Consider the following 17243-nt stretch of genomic DNA (forward strand, 5'->3'; position numbering starts at 1 on the left):
CTCTGACATGCACTGTCAACTGTGGATCCTTATACAGAGAGGTGTGTGCTTTTCCAAATCATGTCCAATCAATTGAATTTACCACAGGTGGACTCCAATCAAGTTGTAGAAACATCTCAAGGATGATCAATAGAAACAGGATGCACCAGAGCTCAATTTTGCGTCTCATAACAAAGGGTCTGAATACTTATGTAAATAAGGTATCTGTTTTTAATTTTTTTATTCGCCAGACATGGGTGACATGTCTGGTGAATATGCAGGCCATGGAAGAACTGGGACATTTTCACCTTGAAGGACTTGTACAGATCCTTGTGACATGGAGCCATGCATTATCATGCTGAAACTTGAGGTGATGGCGGTGGATGAATGGCACGACAATGGGCCTCATGAACTCGTCACGGTATCTCTGTGCATTCAAATTGCAATCAATTGAATGCAATTGTGTTTGTTGTCCGCAGCTTATTCCTGCCCATACCATAACGCCACAGCCACCATGGGGCACTCTGTTCACAACGCTGACATCAGCAAACCGCTCGTCCACTTAACACGTTGTCTACGGTTGTGAGGCCAGTTGGACGTAATGCCAAATTCTCTAAAATGACATTGACGGCAGCTTATGGTAGAGAAATGAACATGACATGTTCTGGCAACAGCTCTGATGGACATTCCTGCAGTCAGCATGCCAATTACACGCTCCCTCAAAACTTGAGACATCTGCGGCATTGTGTTGTGTGACAAAACTGCAAAATGGCGCCGGAAAGAAATGGCAGCGGTTTTACGGGCACCCAACCAATTGTGCTATTATGTGGGTTTTTTCCGCATTATTTGTAACTTATTTTGTACATAATGTTTCTGCAACCATATCTTACGGCAAAAAAAGAGCTTCTGGATATCAGAACAGCGATCACTCACCTCGGATTAGACTAAGATTTTTTCTTCAACAAACAAGATGCACAAGACAATCTCCAAATACCCGGCAGGGCCGACATCCCCGTTATTTGCAAGAAGAAGCAACGCAGGTACAGAGGACAAAGAGCCGGATGCCTGGTCAGGACCCGGGAAAAGGCGAGTGGGAAAGCTGCCGTTACAGTCAATACTACTCGCCGACGTGCAATCATTGGACAATAAACTAGACGAGGTACGATCACGAATATCCTACCAACGGGACATCAAAAACTGTAATATCCTATGTTTCACAGAATCGAGGCTGAATGACAACATGGATATTCAGCTAGCGGGATACACGCTGCACCGGCAAGATAGAACAGCACACTCCGGTAAGACGAGGGGGGCGGTCTGTGCATATTTGTAAACAACAGCTGGTGTAGGAAATCTAAGGAAGTCTCTAGATTTTGCTCACCTGAAGTAGAGTATATTGGGATAAATTGCAGGCCACACAACTTGCCTAGACAGTTTTCAGCTATACTTTTCGTGGCTGTTTATTTACCACCACAGACAGATGCTGGCACTAAGACCGCACTCAGTCAGCTGTATAAGGAAATAGGCAAACAGGAAACCACTCACCCAGAGGCGACGCTCCTAGTGGCCAGAGACTTTAATGCAGGGAAACTTAAATCAGTTCTACCAAATATCCATCAACATGTTAAATGTGCAACCAGAGGGAAAAAAATTCTAGATCACCTGTACTCCACACACAGAGACGCGTACAAAGCTCTCCCTCGCCCTCCATTTGGTAAATTCGACCACAACTCTATCTTCCTGATTCCTGCTTACAAGCAAAAATTAAAGCAGGAATCACCAGTGACTCGGTCTATAAAAAAGTGGTCAGATAAAGCAGATGCTAAACTACAGGACTGTTTTGCTATCACAGACTGGAACATGTTCCGGGATTCTTCCGATGGCATTGAGGAGTACACCACATCAGTCACTGGCTTTATCAATAAGTGCATCGAGGACATCGTCCCCACAGTGACGGTACGTACATACCCCAACCAGAAGCCATGGATTACAGGCAACATTCGCACTGAGCTAAAGGGTAGAGCTGCGCTTTCAAGGTGCGGGACTCTAACCCGGAAGCTTACAAGAAATCCTGCTATGCCCTGCGACGAACCATCAAACAGGCAAAGCGTCAATACAGGGCTAAGATTGAATCATACTACACCGGCTCGGACGCTCGTCTTGTGGCAGGGCTTGCAAACTATTACAGACTACAAAGGGAAGCACAGCCGCGAGCTGCCCAGTGACACGAGCCTACCAGACGAGCTAAATCACTTCTATGCTCGCTTTGAGGCAAGCAACACTGAGGCATGCATGAGAGCATCAGCTGTTCTGGACGACTGTGTGATCACGCTCTCCGTAGCCGATGTGAGTAAGACCTTTAAACAGGTCAACATACACAAGGGTGCGGGGCCAGATGGATTACCAGGACGTGTGCTCCGGGCATGTGCTGACCAACTGGCAGGTGTCTTCACAGACATTTTCAACATGTCCCTGATTGAGTCTGTAATACCAACATGTTTCAAGCAGACCACCATAGTCCCTGTGCCCAAGAACACAATGGCAACCTGCCTAAATGACTACAGACCCATAGCACTCACGTCCGTAGCCATGAAGTGCTTTGAAACGTTGGTAATGGCCCACATCAACACCATTATCCCAGAAATGCTAGACCCACTCCAATTTGCATACCGCCCAAACAGATCCACAGATGATGTAATCTCTATTGCACTCCACACTGCCCTTTCCCACCTGGACAAAAGGAACACTTATGTGAGAATGCTATTCATTGACTACAGCTCAGCGTTCAACACCATAGTACCCTCAAAGCTCATCACTAAGCTAAGTATCCTGGGACTAAACACCTCCCTCTGCAATTGGATCCTGGACTTCCTGACGGGCCGCCCCCAGGTGGTGAGGGTAGGTAGCAACACATCTGCCACGCTGATCCTCAACACTGGAGCTCCACAGGGGTGTGTGCTCAGTCCCTTCCTGTACTCCCTGTTCACCCACGACTGCATGGCCAGGCACGACTCCAACACCATCATTACATTTGCAGACGACACAAGTGGTAGGCCTGATCACTGACAACAACGAGACAGCCTATAGGGAGGAGGTCAGAGACCTGGCCGGGTGGTGCCAGAATAACAACCTATCCCTCAACGTAACCAAGACTAAGGAGATTATTGTGGACTACAGGAAAAGGAGGACCGAGCACGCCCCCATTCTCATCGACGGGGCTGTAGTGGAGCAGGTTGAGAGCTTCAAGTTCCTTGGTGTCCACATCAACAACAAACTAGAATGGTCCAAACACACCAAGACAGTCGTGAAGACAAAGCCTATTCCCCCTCCGGAAACTGAAAAGATTTGGCATGGCTCCTGAGATCCTCAAAAAGTTCTACAGCTGCAGCATCGAGAGCATCCTGACTGGTTGCATCACTGCCTGGTACGGCAATTGCTCGGCCTCTGACCGCAAGGCACAACAGAGGTTAGTGCGTACGGCCCAGTACATCACTGGGGCTAAGCTGCCTGCCATCCAGGACTTCTACACCAGGCGATGTCAGAGGAAGGCCCTAAAAATTGTCAAAGACCCCAGCCACCCCAGTCATAGATTGTTCTCTCTACTACCGCATGGCAAGCGGTACCGGAGTGCCAAGTCTAGGACAAAAAGGCTTCTCAACAGTTTTTACCCCAAAGCCATAAGACTCCTGAACAGGTAATCAAATGGCTACCCGGACTATTTGCATTGTGTGCCCCCCCCCAAACCCTCTTTTACGCTACTGCTACTCTCTGTTAATCATACATGCATAGTCACTTTAACCATATACATACACATACACATATACATATACATACTACCTCAAATCAGCCTGACTAACCGGTGTCTGTATGTAGCCTCGCTACTGTATATAGCCTGTCTTTTTACTGTTGTTTTATTTCTTTACCTACCTAATGTTCACCTAATACCTTTTTTGCACTATTGGTTATGGCCTGTAAGTAAGAATTTCACTATAAGGTCTACACCTGTTGTATTCAGCGCACGTGACAAATAAACTTTGCTTTGATATTAGAGTAGCCTTTTATTGTCCCCAACACAAGGTGTAATGATCATCTTCTTGATATGCCATACCTGTCAGGTGGATTATCTTGGCAAAGGAGAAATTAGATTCTTGGTCTTGATGACAGCTTTGCACAGTCTTGGCATTCTCTCAGCCAGCTTCATGAGGTAGTTACCTGGAATGCATTTCAATTAAAGGTGTACCTTGTTAAGTTAATTTGTGGAATTTCTTTTCTTCATAATGCGTTTGAGCCAATCAGTTGTGTTGTGACAAGGTAGGTGTGGTATACAGACGATAGCCCTATTTGGTAAAAGACCAAGTCCATATTATGGCAAGAAAAGCTCAAATAAGCAAAGTGAAATGACAGTCCATCATTGATTTAAGACATGGTCATTCAATACGGAACATTTCAAGAAGTTTCTTCAAGTGCAGTCGCAAACATCATCAAGTGCTATGATGAAACTGGCTCTCATGAGGACCGCCACAGGAAAGGAAGACCCAGAGTTAGCTCTGCTGCAGAGGACACGTTCATTAGAGTTACCAGCCTCAGAAAATGCAGCCCAAACAAATGCTTCAGAGAGTTCAAGTAACAGACACATTTCAACATCAACTGTTCAGAGGAGACTGCGTGAATCAGGACTACATGGTCGAATTGCTGCAAAGAAACCACTACTAAAGGACACAAATAATAAGAAGAGACTTGCTTGGGCCAAGATACACAGGCAATGGACATTAGACCGGTGGTAATCTGTCCTTTGGTCTGATGAGTCTAAATTTGAGATTTTTGGTTCCAACCGCCATGTCTTTGTGAAACGCAGAGTAGGTGAACGGATGATCTCTGCATGTTTTGTTCCCACCGTGAAGCATGGAGGAGGTGTGATGGTGCTTTGCTGGTGACACTGTTGGTGATTTATTTTTAATTCAAGGCACACTTAACCAGCACGGCTACCACAGCATTCTGCAGCGATAAGCAATCCCATCTGGTGAAACGCTTAGTGGAACTATCATTTGTTTTTCAACCGTACAATGACCCAACACACCTCCAGGCTGTGTGAGGTCTATTTGACTAAAAAAGGAGAGTGATTGTGGAGTGCCTCCACAATCACCCGACCTCAACCCAATTGAGATGCTTTGGGATGATTTGGACCGCAGAGTGAAGGAAAAGCAGCCAATAAGTGCTCCTTCAAGACTGTTGGGAAATAATTCCAGGTGAATCTGGTTGAGAGAATGCCAAGAGTGTGCAAAGTGGTCATCAAGGCAAAGGGTGGCTACTTTGAAGAGTCTAAAATATTACATATATTTTGATTTGTTTAACAATGTTTTGGTTACTACATGATTCCATATGTGTTATTTTATAGTTTTGAGGCTTCACTATTATTCTACAATGTAGAAAATTGTAAATTATTTAACTAGGCAAGTCAGTTAAGATCAAATTCTTATTTATGGCCTACCAGGGAACAGTGGGTTAACTGCCTTGTTCAAAGGCAGAACAACATATTTTTACCTTGTCAGCTCGAGGATTCGATCCAGCAACCTTTCGGTTACTGGCCCAACACTCTAACCACTAGGCTAGCTGCCGCCCCATACATGAAGTGCTTTCATTTCTAAATGGTAAAACAGATACTGTTGGTATGAAAACACTCTCAAATAAAAGCTGACATTCTGTACTGTTGCCTAATACGAAACATTCTATCTCACATTGAAAATGCTGGAGTATAGAGGCAAAAGTATAACGCTGTTATATAATGACACTTTGAGAAGCAGACACAGCCACAATCCTGTGGAGAGAGAACTGAAGCATGCCATGTGGCCAAACACAGAGCCAACCGTAACTACTAGCTGAGCTTGGTGGCAGAGGGATTGGAGGCAGTAAACGAAAAGGCCCAACCATGATGACATAGCCCTGGCAGAGGAGGTTAAGAACCAGGCACACATACCCAAGGGAAAGCTGAGGCTTTGTGAGCTGCCTCTCGATCAACTCCTTCAGTGTGATAGACAAGTAGATCACTCCACTACAGCTATTTCTGTTGCAATTTCAAAATGATGAGGGGGATGCTGAGAACACGCTTGCTCGCATTGGATTAATCAACCATATAAGACTCTTCAATTCCATTCTGTATTAAGCCTACATTTGTTAAAATACCCTTCTGACTGATTACTCTGGGATCAAAACAATAATCCAATCAACTGATTCATTAGAGATAAGAAAGCCACTTGACAGAGAGTACACACACAAATGATGTCTAAATAAGCATATTGTTAAAATGTTCAATCTGAATGTTCAAATCAGATTGGTAGACATGTCAAGTGACTGAATACATTATCCGTAATAGGCCTACTACAGTATTGCATGAAAAATCATTTTAGTTTACAGCAGTGTGGTTGTTAAGAAAACATTGAACAGCAAGGTTGTTGTAGGGAACAGTAATCCTAGATTAGAGCACCAGACTGCTGTGCTTTCCTCAATGAATGGATTCATAGATCAATACCAGGAATATGGATACATAGAGGGAGGGATAACATGAAAGCATATGAAATCTATACAGCATTCCTACAACATGACACATACTGAGTGAGAAAAAAAACATATATGACAGGATGTCACACCCATAGAGCATTCATCCGAGGTGGATCCTTTGGGAAATGATAGGTCAGAGAGGTTCCTAATCTGTTTTGTCACAAGGCTCAACCTAAACTTGAAAGTATTACTTAAGTAGTTTTTTGGGGTATCTGTACTTTACTATTCATATTTTTGACTACTTTTACTCAACCACATTCCTAAAGAAAAGTATGTACTTTTTACTCCATACAGGAAAATAGTCTAATTCACACACTTACTGTATCAAGAAAACATCCCTGGTCATCCCTACTGCTTCTGATCTGGCGGAATCACGAAACACATGCTTTGTTTGTGAATTATATCTGAGTGTGGGAGCGTGCCCCTGGCTATCCGTAAATAAATAAAAACAAGAAAATGGTGCCGTCTGGTTTGCTTAATATAAGGAATTTCAAATCAAATCAAATTTTATTTGTCACATTCAAATGGTTAGCAGATGTTAATGCGAGTGTAGCGAAATGTATGTGCTTCTAGTTCCGACAATGCAGTAATAACCAACGAGTAATCGAACCTAACAATTCCACAACTACTACCTTATACACACAAGTGTAAAGGGATAAAGAATATGTACATAAAGATATATGAATGAGTGATGGTACAGAACGGCATAGGCAAGATGCAGTAGATGGTATCGAGTACAGTATATACATATGAGATGAGTAATGTAGGGTATGTCAACATAAAAGTGTATAGTTTAAAGTGGCTAGTGATACATGTATTACATAAAGATGGCAAGATGCAGTAGATGATATAGAGTACAGTATATACATATACATTATATTAAGTGGCATTGTTTAAAGTGGCTAGTGATACATTTTTGATCAATTTCCATCCATTTACATTATTAAAGTGAGCTGGAGTTGAGTGAGTATGTTGGCAGCAGCCACTCGATGTTAGTGGTGGCTGTTTAACAGTCTGATGGCCTTGAGATAGAAGCTGTTTTTCAGTCTCTCGGTCCCTGCTTTGATGCACCTGTACTGACCTCGCCTTCTGGATGATAGCGGGGTGAACAGGCAGTGGCTCGGGTGGTTGTTGTCCTTGATGATCTTTATGGCCTTCCTGTGACATCGGGTGGTGTAGGTGTCCTGGACCGGTGATACGTTGTGCAGACCTCACTACCCTCTGGAGAGCCTTACGGTTGTGGGCGGAGCAGTTGCCGTACCGGGCGGTGATACAGCCCGACAGGATGCTCTCGATTGTGCATCTGTAGAAGTTTGTGAGTGCTTTTGGTGACAAGCCGAATTTCTTCAGCCTCCTGAGGTTGAAGAGGCGCTGCAATTCAGTTTGTCCGTGATGTGTACGCCGAGGAACTTAAAACTTACTACCCTCTCCACTACTGTCCCGTCGATGTGGATAGGGGGGTGCTCCCTCTGCTGTTTCCTGAAGTCCACAATCATCTCATTTGTTTTGTTGACGTTGAGTGTGAGGTTATTTTCCTGACACCACACTCCTCCCTGTAGGGAGTCCTCCCTGTAGGCCGTCTCGTCGTTGTTGGTAATCAAGCCTACCACTGTAGTGTCGTCCGCAAGCTTGATGACTGAGTTGGAGGCGTGCATGGCCACGCAGTCGTGGGTGAACAGGGAGTACAGGAAAGGGCTCAGAATGCACCCTTGTGGGGCCCCAGTGTTGAGGATCAGCGGGTAAGCAAATTGGAGTGGGTCTAGGGTGTCAGGTAGGGTGGAGGTGATATGGTCCTTGACTAGTCTCTCAAAGCACTTCATGATGACGGAAGTGAGTGCTACGGGGCGGTAGTCGTTTAGCTCAGTTACCTTAGCTTCCTTGGGAACAGGAACAATGGTGGCCCTCTTGAAGCATGTGGGAAGAGCAGATGGATAAGGATTGATTGAATATGTCGTAAACACACCAGCCAGCTGGTCTGCGCATGCTCTGGGGATGCCGTCTGGGCCTGCAGCCTTGCGAGGGTTAACACGTTTAAATGTTTTACTCACGTCGGCTGCAGTGAAGGAGAGTTCGCAGGTTTTGGTAGCGGGCCGTGTTAGTGGCACTGTATTGTCCTCAAAGCGAGCAAAGAAGTTATTTAGTCTGTCTGGGAGCAAGACATCCTGGTCCGCGACGGGGCTGGTTTTATTTTTGTAATCCGTGATTGACTGTAGACCCTGCCACATACCTCTTGTGTCTGAGCCGTTGAATTGCAACTCTACTTTGTCTCTATACTGACCATTAGCTTGTTTGATTGCCTTGCGGAGGGAATAGCTACACTGTTTGTATTCGGTCATGTTATATTGAAATTATTTATCAATTTACTTTTGATAAAGTATATTTTAGCAATTACATGTACTTTTGATATATATACAGTGGGGAGAACAAGTATTTGATACACTGCCGATTTTGCAGGTTTTCCTACTTACAAAGCATGTAGAGGTCTGTAATTTTTATCATAGGTACACTTCAACTGTGAGAGACGTAATCTAAAACAAAAATCCAGAAAATCACATTGTATGATTTTTAAGTAATTAATTTGCATTTTATTGCATGACATAAGTATTTGATCACTTACCAACCAGTAAGAATTCCGGCTCTCACAGACCTGTTCGTTTTTCTTTAAGAAGCCCTCCTGTTCTCCACTCATTACCTGTATCAACTGCACCTGTTTGAACTCGTTGCCTGTATAAAAGACACCTGTCCACACACTCAATCAAACAGACTCCAACCTCTCCACAATGGCCAAGACCAGAGAGCTGTGTAGGGACATCAAGGATAAAATTGTAGACCTGCACAAGGCTGGGATGGGCTACAGGACAATAGGGAAGCAGCTTGGTGAGAAGGCAACAACTGTTAGCGCAATTATTAGAAAATGGAAGAAGTTCAAGATGATGGTCAATCACCCTCGGTCTGGGGCTCCATGCAAGATCTCACCTCGTGGGGCATCAATGATCATGAGGAAGGTGAGGGATCAGCCCAGAACTACACGGCAGGACCTGGTCAATGACCTGAAGAGAGCTGGGACCACAGTCTCAAAGAAAACCATTAGTAACACACTACGCCGTCATGGATTAAAATCCTGCAGCGCACGCAAGGTCCCCCTGCTCAAGCCAGCGCATGTCCAGGCCCGTCTGAAGTTTGCCAATGACCATCTGGATGATCCAGAGGAGGAATGGGAGAAGGTCATGTGGTCTGATGAGACAAAAATAGAGCTTTTTGGTCTAAACTCCACTCGCGGTGTTTGGAGGAAGAAGAAGGATGAGTACAACCCCAAGAACACCATCCCAACCGTGAAGCATGGAGGTGGAAACATCATTCTTTGGGGATGCTTTTCTGCAAAGGGGACAGGATGACTACACCGTATTGAGCGGAGGATGGATGGGGCCATGTATCGCAAGATCTTGGCCAACAGCCTCCTTCCCTCAGTAAGAGCATTGAAGATGGGTCGTGGCTGGGTCTTCCAGCATGACAACGACCCAAAACACACAGCCAGGGCAACTAAGGAGTGGCTCCGTAAGAAGCATCTCAAGGTCCTGGAGTGGCCTAGCCAGTCTCCAGACCTGAACCCAATAGAAAATCTTTGGAGGGAGCTGAAAGTCCGTATTGCCCAGCGACAGCCCCGAAACCTGAAGGATCTGGAGAAGGTCTGTATGGAGGCGTGGGCCAAAATCCCTGCTGCAGTGTGTGCAAACCTGGTCAAGAACTACAGGAAACGTATGATCTCTGTAATTGCAAACAAAGGTTTCTGTACCAAATATTAAGTTCTGCTTTTCTGATGTATCAAATACTTATGTCATGCAATAAAATGCAAATTAATTACTTAAAAATCATACAATGTGATTTTCTGGATTTTTGTTTTAGATTCCGTCTCTCACAGTTGAAGTGTACCTATGATAAAAATTACAGACCTCTACATGCTTTGTAAGTAGGACAACCTGCAAAATCGGCAGTGTATCAAATACTTGTTCTCCCCACTGTATATATATTTAAAACCAAATACTTTTACTCAAGTAGAATTCTACTGGGGGACTTTCACTTTTACTTGAGTCATTTTCTATTAAGGTATCTTTACTCTTACTCAAGTATGACCATTGGTACTTTTTCCACCACTGGGCTCAACAAGTACACTTTCATTTACTTTACTGTGGCATACTGTAGTATTACATATTAATCCCTATTTAGGTAGAAGCCTTTGGGTGGTACATCGAGACCCTTGTCTTTTCCTATGGTCTGTAGGTTGAAAAGGTTTGAGAATCATTGCTGTAGGTAGGTTATTTAGCATTAAAGGTAAATAGGCATACAATATAAAGCTGCAGTCTGTTGGGCTCAATATAATGTTCCTCCTATATGTTAGAGTGCATTTTTATACATAGTCACTAAGGCATAAAATTCAATATAGAGGCTGCTGCTATGGTTATGGACCAAACTTAAGTATCCTTAAAGATAAGCCTTTCAAAGTCCTCTTTCTTTTGACAACATGTATATTTATTAGGACTGTCAAAATATAAAAACAATTAATTGATTTAATCACAGGGTTTGCTGTGATTATTCGTGATTCATTGCACATTAGAAATTTGCTCAAATTAAGATTTTTCATTAAAAAAAAAACATTTCACGAATATTGACATCTTGATTTTTTTGTCTAAAGTAATGGTTTGCAAAATTTGGTGAATTGAGAAAGCACACTTTCTTTAACCTTAATGTCAACTTGTTTTTACAGTGCATTGTTGTTTTTAGCTGTATAGATGTATTGGGATGTTTTTTGTGTATTTTGAACGCTTTAAGACAATGCGATTAATCACGATTTAAAAAAATGTGAACTCAAATTACAAAAAGTTAAAAAAGTAAACTGATTAAATCTGACAGCCATACTTCTTATAAAACCGTTCAAGATCTACTATGTTGACCTTTGAAGAAGGAAACTGCATAAAACAACAGTTACAATGTAAGGAAGAGTAGATGTAGATTATATACGTTTCACACAGAGGTCAAATGTCACATGCTAATCAGGCAAATACTCAACTGATGTAATTTAGTACTTCAATAGTATATCAAGTCTAACCATATAAAAGCAATGTCATTTACACAACATTAGTATATTATTAACATGGTGTTAAAAACAATATGTGACAAAATTATATACAGTATACAAACACAAACCATTCAACAAAAAAACAAATTTCCCTTGACATGGGAGACTTCTCTAATTCAGAAAATGTAGATTACTATTAGTACTTTTAGAGTGAAACAATCCTGGACAATCTACGGTTTCAAAATAGTTTAATCAGTTAGATGTGTCCTGAAAATCCCAATGTATTGCAAATAAAGTGCCGCAATGCTTCATCTGAAGGTGAATCAGAAAGCTGAGGTAGAACAAGGGTGTAGAAAAACAGGTAGAATATGGGCAAGATAGAGCAAGTCATTGTTAATACTGCAATTGTACAGAAATACAGTCAGTCTACCTATAGTATCACATCCTCAACAGAGGGATTCTAGATTCTAGATTGCACACTGGTACTGGGATATGACCTCTACAGGGGGATATAAAGCAGGGCTGGCCTGGGCCAGGCTTCAGCAGATCAGCCCCCTCCCTGGGAGGCCAGCTTTGGTTTTTGGTAAGGGGTGGGGGTCCATATATCAAGGCTTTCCCTGTGGGCATCTGGGGTAGAAGGGGGCCCTGAGGAATGGGTCCACTATAGCTCTGCCTCCAATGGTCCAGGAGTGCAGGGGCCCCACAGCCACCGAGCCCACAGCAGCATGCTGCCCCACACTGGAGACCACGCGGAGGGCTGCGACAGGCTGCTGGAGCAGGGGGGCCTCCGAGCACCGGGAGTACCTGGGCTGGGCCTGCCATACCATGATGCAGCCACCACCATGCTTGAAAATATGAAGAGTGGTACTCAGTGATGTGTTGTGTTGGATTTGCCCCCAAACGTAACACTTTGTATTCAGGACATAAAGTTAATTTCTTTGCCATATTTTTTTCAGTTTTACTTTAGTGCCTTATTGCAAACATGATGCATGTTTGTGAATATTGTTATTCTGTACGAGCTTCTTTATTTTCACTTTGCCATTTAGGTTAGTATTGTGGAGTAACTACAATGTTGAGCCATCCTCAGTTTTATCCCATGACAGCCATTAAACTCTAAGTCACCATTGCCCTCATGGTGAGATCCCTGAGTGGTTTCCTTCCTCTCCAGCAACTGAGTTAGGAAGGATGCCTGTATCTTTGTAGTGACTGCATGTATTGATACACCATCCAAAGTGTAATGAATAACTTCACCATGCTCAAAGGGATATCCAAGGACTGTTACCAATAGGTGCCCTTCTTTGCAAGGCATTGGAGAACCTCCCTGGTCTTTATGGTTGAATCGGTGTTTGAAATTCACTGCTCGACTGAGGGATCTTACAGATAATTGTATGAGGTATTCAAAAATCATGTTAAACTCTATTATTAGACACTGAGTGGGTACATGGAACTTATTATGTGACTTGTTAAGCACATTATTACTCCTGAACTTATTTAGGGATGCTATAACAAAGGGGTTAAATGGACTTTAAAAAGTATGTGATAGATTGCATACTTTGAGATGAAATGTGCAGCTGAAATTTGGCCATAGAATGAATGACCAAAAAATACATATTTTCACCCTCTGTAAATTATATAATTTCATCTTTCATTCAGAACCTAAAATCAACCTAACTTCAACGTTTGGAAAACACTTTTTTTCCCAACATCATTTTGCATAATGAGTATGAAATCTACTCAATGTCATCCCCAAAATGTAATTAAACCTCTGCGCATATGTAAATAAGATGATAATAAGTAGTGATTAATTCGCTGTACATGATTTAATTGATTGTACTTGAGTATTTGTATTTATTTGTATTTATTAAGGATCCCCATTAGTAGAAGTGAGTGTATAAAAGATAACATGTGTCGCCCCTCTCCCTCTGAATCAATCTGTCTGCCAATAAATCACGTTAACCACATGCCTACCATGACAGGGTCAAATTCTCAGTAATCAACTCCCTTCAGTCACTCAATCAATACTCAACACAAAAGTACATTCACATGAATATGTTTATTCAACATCCCTTTCTTTGTAATTCTTTAGTTATCTCACAAAAATAGAAGGTGCACACAGAAATGACAGAGCTGACGCAGGATTAGGTGTCATATAGACGGACAGAGATCCAGAACATTCAGGAGAACAATGGTCATCAGAAACAGCTTTTTCCACTTTTAGCAAAAACAACTGGGCAACATGAAGGTTCTCTTTTTCACAACAACACAAGTTGAACTACCTGTAGGGCAATACCTTTACCAAGAACAACAGCACAGTGGTGTCTACAGGAAGAAGCAAAGATTGCATAGGTCAAAAGCCTCATGAGTATCTGCAGATGACTAGACTGTACAGTAGTGGAGGGGATAAGATGTGAACTTCAGCCTGAGATAGATGTGACACAACATTGAATTTCAGAATACTGCCAATAAGTGTTGTTGCTTGGCATGCATTGTTTGGAAAACTGTAGTAGAGCAATTATCTGTAATTCCTTGAAATGTATAGTGAGCATTCCTATCTTCATAGGATCTGACGTGTATGTGGTCATAGTGTTGAGTCCTGTGTAGGGCTTGCCCCTCTCTGTCTAATAACCAATATATTCCTTTCCTCAGTCAGATCACTGAGTCTAGTGGTCCACTCAGAGAGACACTGATGTGCTCTACTCTCAAAAACAGTGGCTTCCTCTATGGGCAACAGAGTGACACAGCGCTATTTAAGAGGGCCTGTGCTTTTCAAATGTGACGAAGTCAACACAAACAACACTGTTGATGTCACTTATTGCAGCGAGGTTAGACAACAACACAACCGCATCACATCCAACGAGTCAGACTGGCTAGGAGTTCCATTACTGTATGTTCACACATTCACACACCGATGATAACACTGTCTACCAACACACCAGAACAGAACATTCAACAACACGGCCATGCTTCGATATGCATCTTTTTGATCATGTAAAATCTGCGTGGAGAAAGCATGGCTTTGTAGAGCACTATTTCAGCAAAGACTGTAGTTCTCTGCCTTTGTACAGCGTGATTAAGTATGGTACAGTATAAGACATGGTAAAGCTCCCTGGGTTGTGGTCCCAATGTACAACAAACTAGTTTGTTTGCAATAAAACCCTCCTTAGGTCAAGGCAAGTTAATAGACACTACTTGAAGGAGAAATCCTACCCAACCCTCAACAACAGATCAAAGCTAAGATTGTCATAACTGTATGTTTTGATAATGTCCCAATAGGAATCTGGGGAGAAATATGGCGGAAAAAACACAGCTGCACAGGAAAAACAAAGTATTCGTCTATAATAGTCATCTTAAGAATTATATTTAAATATATGAATCTTTATTTATAATGATATTAATTTCATACATTCATTCTCTAACACTCTATTCATATTCACATTTATTATTAGCTGTATATGAAATAAACTTTTCTATATATTTTTTTCACAATGTAAGCTATGATGACCGCTGAGTAACAGAGGACATACATGTTTTGTAACGTTAACTTTTTACACGAGAGGAACCACACGTATGATCACTGGATCAGAGTCTGTGGGTATTGGAGATATACATACATTATGTAGGGCCGATAAATGACTGGAATATAGGATCTATGTACAAGTAGGAATGGACTTTCTGTGGGAATGCATGTTTGAATAGAATGAAAGGATTGCGTGGGCACAAACAGGCTGAAATGAAAGGGATGATATTGACCGACTGTCTGTATAGTCAGGCTAAAGAGAGGTCAACGAGAGGAAAACAAGCAAATGCTTTAGAAAAGCATCAATGTTGTCAATGTGCAGCTGAGTCCCTAGCCAAGCTGGTGTTTTTAAATCTTAGCTTCTTCCTTTGGGAATGTTAGCTCCATATTTATGTTAATGTAGGCTTTAAAAAGTATGTTGGTGCTAACTTGTAACTTTTTTGAATAACTTCCTACCTCATTTTGACCATAGACAGGTAACCTGCCTGGTGGCTCTTACAGTGCTCTGCTAATGGCAGCTGGGAGGATGCGTCCACAGGGAGGCTCAACCTCTGGACCAGCTGGTGGAGTAATCAGTCATTTTTTATCAAAATCTGTCATTTTAGATATGACATCTATCCCATCACGCCGGCTATGATACCTCACGCTAAGGGTTAAAACACAATCCCTGACAACTCAGCCACTGGAATGTGGAAAACTAAATTGGCAGACAGACAACCAATTTTGCAACGTTCTACAGTACAACTCAAAATGTTTAGAAGAAATCAATGTTTTGATATTGTTACCAAATGTGCGCAAATAATAATCCAAGTGAAATATAACCCTGGAGAAAGGCAGGAGACAAAACATCTACTTGTCCACCATAACAACATCTACTAACAACAATAGTGGAATTATCTGGTTGCTTACAGGACAAGACTGACCAGAGAGATAGGAGTAAAACATGGTGAAACATTTGACCCTGGTCTACAGAAAGAAGAACTCTTGGATCAAGTTAGAGTGACAAATACAAAAGCTAGAAAAAGTTAGTGTGTCGTGAAAGCAAAAGTTATATTGTTAGGGTGCCATGAACGCAAAAGTTAGAAGCAGTGTGCCATGAACTTGTTTGCCATGATGACCGCAGAAGGCAACAGAACATAGGCCTAAATGCTGTGAGAGCATGATATGAGAGGGCAGAGGGGGGTAGAAGAAAAGTGGTGGACATGACGGGAATCAATATCAGAGGCATGATGGGACAAACACAGACAGGACAATGATTCTAGAACTCTATGGCCCAGTGCGTTCGGAATGACAGCAGGAGTTCCCATGGAACAAGCGTTGGTGATGAATGGTGTAGGGGTATAACGACTAATGGTGGGGTCTATTTTCCTCTCCAGCATCAATACTTCTACCTCGTCTCTCCATCCCCCCACTCCCCCTCTCTTTAGTGTCCCGGCTCCCCACCGCCCTCTACAGGTCGATGAGCTGGTCCACCATGAGCAGGGAGCGGGTCAAGCTGGGAAGGCTGGACTCAGAGCTGCCACTGTTACTTCGAGAGTGGCCTCCTGAAACTGTCCGGACAGAGAGGAGGGCGGTAGGGAGGTGGGCCAAGGCGAAGCAGGGGGGACAGGGGGGGAAAGCAAGGGAGGTAAGTAAGAAAGAGCAGATGCCAGGGAAAAGAGGGAGAGAAGATAAGGTTACAGAAGACAGAGAAAGACAGGAAGAGGAATTTCTCTCCAGATACAATCTAAGAGTGTTAAGGAATAACTAAACAGAGCGAGGATGGCTACTCAGATGAATCTACAAGGGGAAGGGGGAGCAGGGTATGGTTTAGGTATGAATGGCAATCTCAGTGGGACAGGACAGAGACTCCCTGCCTCAGTGTGAAGGCTGGAAGCCCACTGGGCTTACCTTGGGAGGAGACCATGACAGGGATGGGGTCAAACTCATCCTTGTTGCCTTTCTCTGCACTGGGCGGAGGCTCAAAGCCTGGAATCAGGAGATCAGAGGAGTCTGCAGAAGATGGAGCCGAGAAAGGAGGAAGGGGAAGGGGAGGTTAAGGTGTTTGGGACAAGCATTGAGTAAAGCAAGCAGCACAACCAAGAGTATAAAGGAAGAATTAGAAATGTCAGAAAGGTA

General features: G+C 42.9%; 1 protein-coding gene across 4 annotated transcripts in view; it reads right to left on the reverse strand.

Moving 5' to 3' along the window:
* Positions 1–17243, reverse strand: part of LOC139535909 (AP2-associated protein kinase 1-like) — a 102528-nt gene that overhangs the window by 41736 nt on the left and 43549 nt on the right. For 3 of the 4 annotated variants that reach the window (XM_071335865.1, XM_071335873.1, XM_071335857.1), the window contains exons 20-21: positions 17016–17117; positions 13643–16675 (exon numbers count right to left, since the gene is read on the reverse strand). The exons of the other annotated variant lie outside the window; for it this stretch is intronic. In XM_071335865.1, the coding sequence (XP_071191966.1) occupies positions 16575–16675; positions 17016–17117 (203 nt within the window). In that variant the 3' untranslated portion in view covers positions 13643–16574. Of the gene's footprint in view, positions 1–13642; positions 16676–17015; positions 17118–17243 lie in introns of those variants that run through there. 4 annotated transcript variants of the gene reach the window in all.

This window comes from Salvelinus alpinus, chromosome 1 (genome assembly GCF_045679555.1).
Source record: "Salvelinus alpinus chromosome 1, SLU_Salpinus.1, whole genome shotgun sequence".
Taxonomy (NCBI): domain Eukaryota; kingdom Metazoa; phylum Chordata; class Actinopteri; order Salmoniformes; family Salmonidae; genus Salvelinus; species Salvelinus alpinus.